This window comes from Hyperolius riggenbachi, chromosome 4 (assembly GCF_040937935.1).
Source record: "Hyperolius riggenbachi isolate aHypRig1 chromosome 4, aHypRig1.pri, whole genome shotgun sequence".
In the NCBI taxonomy this organism is placed as follows: domain Eukaryota; kingdom Metazoa; phylum Chordata; class Amphibia; order Anura; family Hyperoliidae; genus Hyperolius; species Hyperolius riggenbachi.
Window position 1 is genome coordinate 454,908,811 of NC_090649.1, and position 12,200 is coordinate 454,921,010.

Genomic DNA, 12,200 nt, shown 5'->3' on the forward strand with positions numbered 1-12,200 from the left:
TTGTGTTTCAAATTTATTGCAGAGGAAGCTCAGATCGGGCTGTGCTGCATCCTAGTATAACTGCTTTATAGAAATGGTCCATGACAAGCTAATAACTCCGGCTTACAAATTGTATTCAACTTTCAACTGGGGCAGCCAAAATCAACGCGTTTGAATGGCCAAATTCCAGGCTGCATACAATTTGCATGAAACCATCATGCAAGTCTGAATGATCTGCATCTCATTGACCTTCTGCTGCTCGTTTAGGAACCCCCTCTGCCAGGCAACCAGCATTATTTTTACTCCCCTCTCTTTTCATTGGACACACTTGGTTTCTGCCTGTGAGGTCGGAATTTGTCATCCTATTGCCACAGCCGAGGAAGTGGCTGTGCAGCCACTATCTGTGTCCCCCAGCAATGTGCTTCCTGCCCCAAATTTAGTGCAGTGGGCTGAAGTGTTTGTGAAGCATGTCAGCTGCTCCTTTGGAAAACATCGGGCTGTTACCACCGACGCGGGAAATCCCGTCCGGGTGACGAATTTCACTTGTAACAAATTCAGAGGACGTGTGCGTTCCCTTTCCCACCCCCCACCTCCTCACTGCACGTAAATTCAGACTCCCCTCTGTCCTCTGGAACACTGAATTAGACCCATAGTGTCAGCCCCTAGTGAAAACTGGGCCTAAGGCTGCCTAAATGTGGCCATAATTTACCTATATATATTTTATAGGCCTAAACGGGCTGATTTCCTGGCCACGAATTCGAATGGAATGTGGTAGCCTATAGAAGTCTATGCAGAGCATCCAAATTCATGGCCGGGAAAAATGCCGAGGGCCTGCTGCATAATGATCGTGTCACCAGTCCGAATCCCATAGCCATGCATAGCGCAGCTAGAGGGAGTCAGCTGAGAGAGGCAGCAGCTGTGCCAGCATCGCGTCTCGCAACACGCATGCTGAGCACAGTGGAAATGAGCTCTTAGACTCGTCCAGCAAAAAATAAAGGTATTTGATGGATTATTGCAGTGCAGGGAAAAATGGATGAGTTGCGATACAGACAGCATTGTTTTTTATTCTAAGTAAAGCGCTAATCTACGCGGCATACGACTAACATGACATCTACTCAAGACCATTCATATCTTAACCATTTTAATTGCTACCTAATCTTGTGAAGTTAGGGTAATCTTTTTATTAACTTATTTTCAGAATAGTTTTATTAGTTGTCCCCAGGGCTGTGGAGTCGGTCCAAAAATCCACCGACTCCGACTCCTCAGTTTAGGATTCCACCGACTCCGACTCCACGACTCCGACTCTAATTTGCATATTACAATTTTGTTGATTAAAAGTATGTAACATGAAATTCGTCTCTTAACTGCCAACGCGTAGGAATTTTACAAGACAACTGAAGTGAGGATATGTAGACTACTATATTTATTCCCCTTAGACTAAAACTAGTCCTTGGTAAGAGTACTTGTAAAAGGTACAAACCAGAACAAAGAACATCTATCAGGCCCTAGGCAATGTAAGTGTGGGTACATGTAAGAATGATGTGCAGGTACTCTGCAGGGGAATGAGGAGATTCTTCCTCTATTACACATTCTTCATGCACAATCTGAACAAGGTTTATGGGTGACAGACAACACCTCTGTGTTCAATGTGCACAGCATTCTCAGTGGATTCCCTGCAGCTCTGTGGGGAGTGCATATGTAGAGTATAGTACTACTGTGTAACAAAGTAAACCTGAGACAGATGAAATTAAAGTTTTATACATACCTGGGGCTTCCTCCAGCCGCCTTCAGGATAATCAGTCCCTCGTTGTCCTCCTCCACCACCTGGATCTTCTGCTATGAGTCCAGGTAATTGAGCCAGTCGGGCGTAGTGCGCATGCACACACTCCGCCGCCAGGAGCATACTACACCTGTGCAGCACTATTGCGCAGGTGCAGAATGTTCCTGGCTGTGGGAGCGGCATTTGGCCGGACAGCGCTGACTGGCTGAATTACCAGGACTCATAGCAGAAGATCCGGGTGGTGGAGGACAGCGAGGGACTGATTAGCCTGAAGGAGGCTGGAGGAAGCCCCAGGTATGTATAAAACTTTACTTTTCATCCGTCTCCGGTACCCTTTAATTTGTAGTCCCCAAACCAAATTTTAACAACATATCAAATTATTTGATTTCATGAGCAAAGAGTGCATACATTTGCATAAATCAGCATCAGTGCAGAATTATTTACATCTCGTTGACCATCTCTATTAGTGACACAGCTACACATCAGGCTTTATTCTTACAGCATAGATGTTATTTAGTATATATAAGAGATTCCTGTGTACACATCATATATACAGTCACAATCAGATATGTATATCTGTCCTTAAAAATACGTGGACTGCTTTATTGAAGCAGCACAAGTAACTCATTTTGATTGGCTTATTTCATTTTTGTGGCCTAAGCACAGCTATTACTGTATATATACTGTATATATACATTATTTTTAATGACTATTATCTGAGAAATAGAACATTTTATCATATTTTCTATTTTAATTAGTTACAAATTCATTAGGAGTCGGTGCATTTTTTCCCGACTCCGACTCCAGGCACCCAAAATTGCCCGACTCCACGACTCCGACTCCACAGCCCTGGTTGTCCCCCTTCTCTGCTCTGTTTCCTCCCTTCTGTAATGTTACCGAATGGCTGTTTATTTACCCCATAGTTCCAGGCTGGAGATGCCCAACATCTCACTTGTTTTACCAAATGCTCTAGTCTGACATTTATTGGGGTATTTACCTTACATGCTGGTAATTTTAGTTTCTGTGCAGTAACAGCCTTAGTATATTGACATTTCTCAATGTTTTTTTTTATTTTTTATTTATTTTATTTTTTTGCTTTACCAAATGCAATAAAAGGTGAGACCTATGGAAGCTGCCATATTTATCTCCTTTAACCTCCCTAGCAGTATTAATGGTTATGAACGTCAATACAAAACATGCTGTGAACAGTATTGACGTACATACACATCAATACTCTCCTGCACTGTATACTAGACCCCAGTCTTCAATCATGTAGAAAAAGGCACTCCACGGGCTTCAAACTTCCGTTTGTTCAATGAGCATGGACACATACATGTTACGGGTCACTTGACCCTTTCTCAAGTGTCAGGTGACCCGTAACATGTATGTGTCCATGCTCATTAAACAAACGGAAGTTTGAAGCCTGTGGAGTGCCTTTTTCGACATGATTGAAGATTGTTGGTCAGCAGGAGTGGTGTACCTGCAGTGAGAAGTGCACCGGCTAGTGCTGCCTTATCCAGGTGGCTTGACTGAAATCGAAGGTAACCATTGAACTATACTAGACCCCAGGGCTGTGGAGTCGGTACAAAAATCTTCCTACTCAGACTCCTCAGTTTATGAAACCACGACTCCGGGTAACCAAAATGTCTCCGACTCCTCGACTCCTACTCCCGACTCTTTAGTCTAATATTTAACAGGGCTGTGGATTTTGTACAAAAATCACCCGACCCCCGACTCCTCAGTTTATGAAACCACGACTCCGGGTGCCCAAAATTGCCCCGACTCCACAGCCCTGCTAGACCCGTGCTTGACACATTTTGGCAAGTTACAGGAAAGAAAGGTTATGAGAATTGGATCACTTTTTGCACAGAAATCCTGGAGAAAGTGAACACCAGGGAGGTTAAACAATACCAGTTGCCTGGCAGTGCTTCTGATCTTTCTGGTCAGTAGGGTCTAAATCGCACACCTGAAACAAGCATGCAGCTAATCTTGTAAGATTTGTCATAGACATCTGATCTGCATGCTTGTTCAGGGTCTATGGCTTTAAGTATTAGTGGCAGAGGATCAGCAGCACGGCAATGTGCATTATTTAAAAGGGAATAAACATGTCAGCCTCCATCTCTCTCACCTTGGGTTCCCTTTAATGGTTTGTGGATGAAATCCTACGTGTACGATTTGCTAGATCAGATATCTGTCCTTTTAATAATAAAAGCCCTTAAAGTGGACCTGAACTCAGAACTCCTCTGCTCTAAAAGATACACAACAGCATAATAACCTAAACAAAAAACATGTATTTGTTACAGCTGATACAAGTCCTAAAATACATTTGCACAGTTTCTACTTCCTGATTCATGGAAGCAGACATATTATTTACAGCCTGTGCTTTCAAATCTGCTTATCTCCTTATCTGCCATAGCAGTCATGTGACACGGGAGGATCAAATTACAACTTGAGATTAAACACAAATGAGGGGGAATTAGAAAGGCTAAACCAGAGGTCTATAAACTTTTTCTGTCAAGGGCCGGGTCAACATACTTCAGACTGCTGGGGGGCCGGAACATGCATGAAATGTTGAAAAACATTACATTGAATCTAGGTATTGATTTCCCCCCAATCATGCCTGGAGGAGACCTCCCAGCAGCAGCCATTCAGTCATGCGCCTGAAGAACGTCTTTGTGCTCCAGACAGTGAAGCATAGCCAGGTGACAACCTGCCATCCAGTTGGACAGCTGTCACCTGACGTAAAATTGGATTGGAAGCCAGCGAATGGCTGCTCACTGGCCTACAGTATGTGGATGGGTGATGCCAGCACTGCTATTCTATATGCGGGCTGACGATATTTAAAGGTGCAGTGGGCCACTTCCATAAGTTATACATTTTGTATTTGGGGGGGAGGGGGGGCAGTGAAAAGTCTCAGCGGGCCGCATTCAGCCCGCGGGCCTTAGTTTGAGGACCACTGGGCTAAACTCTCTAAATGCATTCAGGGAGCATTTCTCTACGTTTTCCTTCTGTCCTGTGCAAGAGTTAAATTCCACTGATAAACTGTACAATATCCTCTGTATATTGCTGTGGTGGAAGAGTCTGTGCTGTATAAACCTGTAGTAATAGTTTGGCGCTTTTTCTGTTGCAGAATCCTCAGAAGATGAGTCCGGGGAGGAGGAGCAGAACTCAGACTCTGATGTGAGTATAGTTTCAGTAGATTTGTCTCCGCTTGATTATGAAATTGATTTTCCTCTTATGGGATCTGTTGTGATGGAGACTTTTTTTTTCTTTTTCTGTAAAAAAAAAAATTAAAAAAAAATGTTTGACTTTAGGTTCTCCTAAATATCCGTTTGATAGAGGATTGTAAATGGCGCATAAATCAGTTATGAAAAGTTGCATATTTTCAAAATCCAATCTATGGGTGTTCAGTTCCTCAGCGACCTCTAGCTGCATGCAGGAGTAACTACATCTGAAAGCGCATACTCTCACCTATGTCATAAAGGGGGAGTGGTTCAGTTTGCGTGAGCAGGCAGCTGGAGGTTGCTGAGGCATGAATTAGTGCAGCCAATAGTTTTTTGTTTTTGTTTTTTGTTTGTTTTTTTTTTGTTTGTTTTTTTGTTTTTTAATTAGATGGTTTTCTACAAAGCTTACCAACACAAAATGTCAAAACTTTTAATAAGCGCATCTTAAAATCATTGCATAAACTTGGCCTTTACAGTAGAAATGCTCTTTGTGGTGCAGTGCCGGCAATAAACAATGATGATATCCAAAAATGTGGTTTCAACTTGCTGACTGCAGTGATGACAACATTTCCTTGGCTGTGTCTGAGTTTTGCCGTCACCAAAATCCCACCCCGTGTTCCCTAGCTTCTGGGGTGTCCGCTATCCTGATGCTAGTTAGAAATGGTAAAGGACTAGGTCGGCACTAGATGGTGGATTGGCAGCCAAGCGGGGGGGGGGGTAGAGTGACTCGCTGTGCCTCCAAACTGAAATGCATAGTCCAAGAGTTGCAGCGGTAAGGGAGAATCCAGACACCAGCTGAGTTTCAGATGCATAAAGTCAGAGGCCTGACAGCCGTTTCACGAGCCTGACTTGTTTCCTCAGAGACCACTGGCTGTTAGGCCGCTATTTTTTTTAATTTTTTTTTATTCTTGCGCAGGTGTCTGTCTGGGGGGTGGTCTGAAACTCATTGGGGTGCATCCAGCTGAAGGGGAGGGGTAGCCCCATGTCAGAAAAACAAGTGCTGAATTATGACCTTTCAACTGGGGTCACCATCTCTTTCTTGGTTGGTGTGGTGGTTTTTCTTTTTAGTGACTAATTTCTCACCATTATTTCTGTTAGGATAACTGGGAAGAAGGAGAGGAGGAGGCCAATGAGGGCGCTGAATTGGGAACGTCAGACTCTGAAGAGGAGATGAATGTGGACAAAGTTAATGGTGATTCTGATGGGGAATCTGAGGATGAAAGTGATGATGATTAAGGACTTTCCTGTATAACAGATAATTACTGTGGTGCCCAAACTAGCCGGATCCTTACTGGCTACAGACTGCGTGAGCATCTGGGCTCAAAGATGGCGGCTTAGCCTGGAATTGGAGGCCAGACAGCTCTTAGAATGTTTTTCTAACCATTTCTGCCTTTTTCCCACCTGACCCTTCACCTGGTTCTCCAGACCCTTCTCAAAGACTAGCTGGGCCATCAAGTTTTCCTGTTCTTCAAACCGTCTCAAGAACCAGCCAAGACCATCAATAAGGTTCCTGTTCTCCAGAACTTCTCAAGAACTAGCAGTTCCCACTATTAATGTTCCTGTTCTCCAGACCTTAAGAACTAGCCAAGTACATCATTAATGTTCCTGTTCTTCAGACCATCTCAAGAGCTAGCCAAGACCTTCAATGTGCTTTTCAGACCTTCTCAAGAACTGGTCCAGACCATCAATGTTTCAGTCCTCCATACCATCTCAAGAACTAATGAAGACCATCATTCAGCTATTTAATGTATACAATGTGGTCTACATCTTCATTCATTTTCACTCACTTTTACCACATCGTTCCCATTGGGGACACATGCTTTGGCCCTGTGCAATTCACAGTTATGATTGCTTAACAACTCCAGTCATGAACAAATCATGAGTTAAATATTTCCTGAATCCTTAGGAAATTCCAAAAATATCTCCAAACATTTCAGAGTCCTGATTTGCCGTCTCGCTGACTTAAATATTGAGTAAATGAATGGCGAACCCTCCGAGGAGCTTAAACCATATTTTAAAAATTGATGCACGCCCGTGTATGTAGCCGATGTTTGGCAGCATCAGATCAAACGCGGTATTCCCGCCTCTTTGTATCGCTCTTTATTGAACGATTTCGTTTTTACTCCGAGGCTGATTTTTACGCATAAATCCACTTATTTTGCTTTTTGTGCATTTTATTATGAACCAATGACCTCTGTGAACAGACTTTGATTTTTTGTTTTGGTTTTTATAATTGAAGCCTGTACATTTGTGAAAATAGCCATTAATCCCCTTTCGATGTAAAAATAAAAACTTTCACAAAGTTGAATATTTTCCCCCTTTAGGGAATTTTTTTTCCCCCTCCAGCGATTCTGGTTTAAGATTTTGAATTTTTTTTTCCCCAAGGCTGAATTTGTTTGAATTTATTTTTGTTAAGAGGTGGCTGCAGTGCTTTCTATAACCTCCAGATTAATGTACAGTATATTTGTCTATAAAACTGTTAATGGCTGTTAATATCGCCACCTTTGTAAAGTGAATAAAAAAAATTATAGTTCTCCTTTAACTTGTTGGTTTTGTGATATTTACAACACACCACAGCTAAAATAACATTTACTTAAAGTAGATAAAGGGGGGGAGTGGGGTGAGCTGTCACAAAAACAGTGACAAAGGGAGCCCAAATGGTGCAGTATGTCACACTCATATGTGAGAGTAATGAAATAAGAAATGGTATATGGGGGCTACTCACAAAGGGAGGTTGCAAAGGGGGCAACCGACCACTGCAGGCAGGTGGAGATCATTAAACTTGACTCCACTCGGGTCAGCTGGAAATGATCGCACCATTCAAGGAAAAAAGGGTTCTAGGTATTCGTAGACTGGGTCCAAGGGTATCCAATGTTCTCCCCAGAATTTTTTTCCAGCCAGGTGGCATTATAAAGTAGCCGGGTGGGGTGAAATGAGAGAATGCAGGGCCGGCACTTCTCTGCACAACTCTGCTTACAGCAGAAGAGGTGGTGAGCCGATGACAGCTGGGTGTTTACCAAAACTAGCCGGGTGCTGCACCCGGCTAAAAGAGGCTGGGGAGAACACTGGTATCCCCTACCCTGAGATGGGGGGGGCATCCACAGGATATTAAAATCTATAAAATAAGGTTTTAGGTGGCTTACTTTAAATGAAGACAAATTCATGATATAAATGATCTTCAATAGCACTGGCAATGCGTTTCGTGGGTCCACGCCCACTTTCTCGGGCCAAATTAAGTGACACGCTATGTTCAGAGCCAGGTATAGAGACCTACAAAACTCGTTGCCTGTGCTATTAAAGATTCTCATTTATATTATGAATTTGTTGAGGTAAGCCACCTCAAACCTTATTTTATAGATTCTCCAAATGTAAATCCACAGCGCTAGGCGATCACACTGTTATCTGTAGACACCACAGTGTGTATTCTCAAACAGTGACCATCACCAAGGGTTAAAATCACCAACAGGTTACTCACTGGCTTTAAAACAAACTTTAATGAACTTCAGATAATACCACATATACAATATCTTTCTTTAGGGGTCCTTTCGACAGGGACCCTTAGTAGAAATAAGCATGTAGTGTTTATAGATACACAGAAAAGTAGTCTCACGGTCTCTTAGTACAATTGCCCAGTCTCCAGTTGTCGTTTCGGCCTTTCGCCGTCGTCAGGGAACACTGGAGACTGAGCTATCTGGGCAAATATATAAAAGATTACCTCCTTTGATCCTAATTGCAGTCGCCGCGGGCGCATCCACCGGCTGTCTCAATTTCCCGGTGCGCTCAGCCCTGATTGGTGGGCAGGCGTCATCTGACACTAGCGCAGGGGTGCTTGGGGGTTGCATACGTCACAGCCCGTTCCCTCAATGCGCTTCTATTGGACAAGCGGGTATCCATAGTGATACTACGCTGGCTACCAGCTCCAGCCCAAGAGAGTGTTGGGAGATGTAGTCATAACATCCCCGTTCACTCGTAATTCATTATGCGCGGAACAAATCATCACAGATCCTGAATACGGATTCCGTACCACATGTCATAATACAGCTACACATAATTGCAAGACATACCTGTTAGTGTTATGTACAACATTGCAACTAATATACATTTCTTCCACAATATACTATTAATTTATATCTTATTGCACAAATTCCCATATAGATAAATAGTCTGACATCTAGTGTCCCAAGTCGTTATTGCACCTATGAATTATCAATAAAACAGTTGATGTTAAAATCAATATTCAAACCCCGTGGTTGCATAGTTTTCAGGGTAAAGATCCATTTGGTCTCTAATTTATATAAATCTCTGTCCCTATTTGATCCCCTCCAGTCTTCTTTCAGTTGATCTATTATACAATATTTTAAAACAGAGGGGTCTTTATTATGAGCACTTTTGAAATGGTTGGGGATTGAATGGTCTATTTCTGCTTTCCTTATATTATATACATGCTCATAAAGTCTCCGTTTGAATTCTCTCTCTGTTTTTCCAACATATTGGAGGCCACAAGGGCACTCCAATAAGTACACAATATATGTACTGTTACAGTTCAGGAAGGGTTTAATTTTAAATGTTTCTCCCGTGTAGGTACTAGTGAAGCTAGTCACTTTTCTAGGTTGATTTATACAAGTCCGACATCCAAAACATTTTTTACATTTATAGAAACCCTCTAGTTCCAGAAAAGTGGGCTTACATACAGGTTGCTTATACATGGTACTGCTCGTAATCCGATTCTGCAAATTGGGTGCTTTTCTAAAAATGACTTGGGATTTATCAGTAATTAGCCCTGTTAGATCAGGGTCTAATTTCAGGACAGGCCAATGTTTATCCACCAATTTCTTTACTTCTTTATGTTGCAAATTAAAATCAGTAATAAAAGCACAAGAAAATGAATTATCCCCCTTGTCCTTTGGTGCACTATATCCCTTAATCATTTCCGTTCTGTTTTTTGTGCCTATCTCATCTCGTAGTTGTACTAATAAATCATACTCGTAGCCCTTCTCCACAAATCTGTCAATCAGTACCTCAGATTGTCTCACGAAATCCTCATAATGGGTACAGTTCCTAAAAACTCTCAAATTGTCCCGACGGTATAGCCTTAAGCCAGCTAGGATGATGCCAACTTTCTAGTGGTATGTAGCTGTTGCGATCTGTGGTTTTGAAGAAGGTGGAGGTACTGCATTTTTTTGCTTCATTAGTAATAACCAAATCTAAAAAGTTGACTTTGTCTGTACTATATTCACAGTTAAAAACAAGATTATCATTATTAAGATTGATAAAAGCAATAAAATCCTTAAGTGAAACCTCATCTCCTTTCCAAATAAAAAACACGTCATCTATAAATCTCCTCCATAAAATCAAATTCTCGTGTTTACTAAAAACGAAGTTCTCTTCCCATCTGGCCATAAATAAGTTAGCCAGGCTTGGAGCGTACCTTGCTCCCATAGCCACACCCTTAATCTGTTTATAAAAGGTTCCATTAAAAGCAAAGTAGTTATGGCTCATTGCAAAATTCAGAGCTTCAATCAAGAAGTCCACCATATTTTCTCTCATATTTGTAGCATTAACCAAATAGTGTTCTACAGCTTTAAGTCCAGCATGTTGATCAATCAGTGTATAAGGAGGAAACATCTGCCATGACTAAAAAAATGGGGTGATAAAAATTCAAAGGTATCTAAAATCTCAATAAGGTGCTTAGTCTTTGAGGTAAGAAGGTGCTTTTACAACTAAAGGTTGCAAGAAGGTATCCAAAAAATGTCCCAATCGAGAAGTGACAGAATTTATTCCACTGACAATGGGCCTCCCAGGGGGGTTTATTGCATCCTTGTGCATTTTAGGTAAACAGTATAGTACAGGGGTTCGTATATATGAGGGCACTAGGTACTTTCTTTCTTTTTCCATAACTAGACCCCCTTGGGTTCCTCTCTTCACCAGTTCCTTTAGTTCCTGGTGGTACCTCCAACCTGGGTCTCCTCTCATAGTTTGATAGGTTTGGGCATCTTTTAATAAATAATTTACCATGTTTATATATTTATGTGTCCATTACCACTACACCCCCCTCCTTTGTCTGCAGACTTAATAGTAATTTGCTTATCAGTGGCTAGTTTTTTCAAGGCTGTGTCCATATTACGATTAAGCCTGCAGACAAAGGAGGGGGTGTAGTGGTTATGGACACATATAAATATATAAACATGGTAAATGATTTATTAAAAGATGCCCAAACCTATCAAACTATGAGAGGAGACCCAGGTTGGAGGTACCACCAGGAACTAAAGGAACTGGTGAAGAGAGGAACCCAAGAGGGTCTAGTTATGGAAAAACAAAGCAAGTACCTAGTGCCCTCATATATACGAACCCCTGTACTATACTGTTTACCTAAAATGCACAAGGATGCAATAAACCCCCCTGGGAGGCCCATTGTCAGTGGAATAAATTCTGTCACTTCTCGATTGGGACATTTTTTGGATACCTTCTTGCAACCTTTAGTTGTAAAAGCACCTTCTTACCTCAAAGACTCTAAGCACCTTATTGAGATTTTAGATACCTTTGAATTTTTATCACCCCATTTTTTAGTCATGGCAGATGTTTCCTCCTTACACTGTGATTGATCAACATGCTGGACTTAAAGCTGTAGAACACTATTTGGTTAATGCTACAAATATGAGAGAAAATATGGTGGACTTCTTGATTGAAGCTCTGAATTTTGCAATGAGCCATAACTACTTTGCTTTTAATGGAACCTTTTATAAACAGATTAAGGGTGTGGCTATGGGAGCAAGGTACGCTCCAAGCCTGGCTAACTTATTTATGGCCAGATGGGAAGAGAACTTCATTTTTAGTAAACAACACGAGAATTTGATTTTATGGAGGAGATTTATAGATGACGTGTTTTTTATTTGGAAAGGAGATGAGGTTTCACTTAAAGAGTAACTGTCAGGCTGCAGAAGCTAATTTAAACCTCTAGTCTCCTGTGTTAAACAGTTTAGAAGGAAGCCAAAAAGACATTACTGAAGATAAAGATCTCTCTTACCTTTGATGTATGCTTATCAGCAAAGCTTAGAGCTAAGCAGGACGCAAGCCGCATAACATACTGCAAAGCATTCTGGGGCCCTCCCCTCGGCTGCTAAGGAGAAGACGGGATCAAGTTTCAGCAGCTTCTAAAACTCAGTCCAGCCACAGCACAGATAAATCTCGGGGCAGCGTACACTGCAGGAGTCCGCTAT

At 41.9% G+C, this 12,200-nt stretch overlaps 1 protein-coding gene and 1 non-coding gene across 2 annotated transcripts in view; both read left to right on the forward strand.

The window, feature by feature from the left end:
* WDR43 (WD repeat domain 43) overlaps positions 1-7,525 on the forward strand; it is a 45,800-nt gene extending 38,275 nt beyond the window's left edge. Inside the window, exons 17-18 of the mRNA XM_068232758.1 lie at positions 4,890-4,939; positions 6,082-7,525. Coding sequence (XP_068088859.1) covers positions 4,890-4,939; positions 6,082-6,219 — 188 coding nt within the window. The 3' untranslated portion in view covers positions 6,220-7,525. The remainder of the gene's footprint in view (positions 1-4,889; positions 4,940-6,081) is intronic.
* LOC137505473 (small nucleolar RNA SNORD53/SNORD92) lies at positions 5,493-5,573 on the forward strand. Its single transcript, XR_011020085.1, has one exon. It is a non-coding gene; the product is annotated as a small nucleolar RNA SNORD53/SNORD92 (small nucleolar RNA).
* Positions 7,526-12,200: the final 4,675 nt, after the last annotated feature.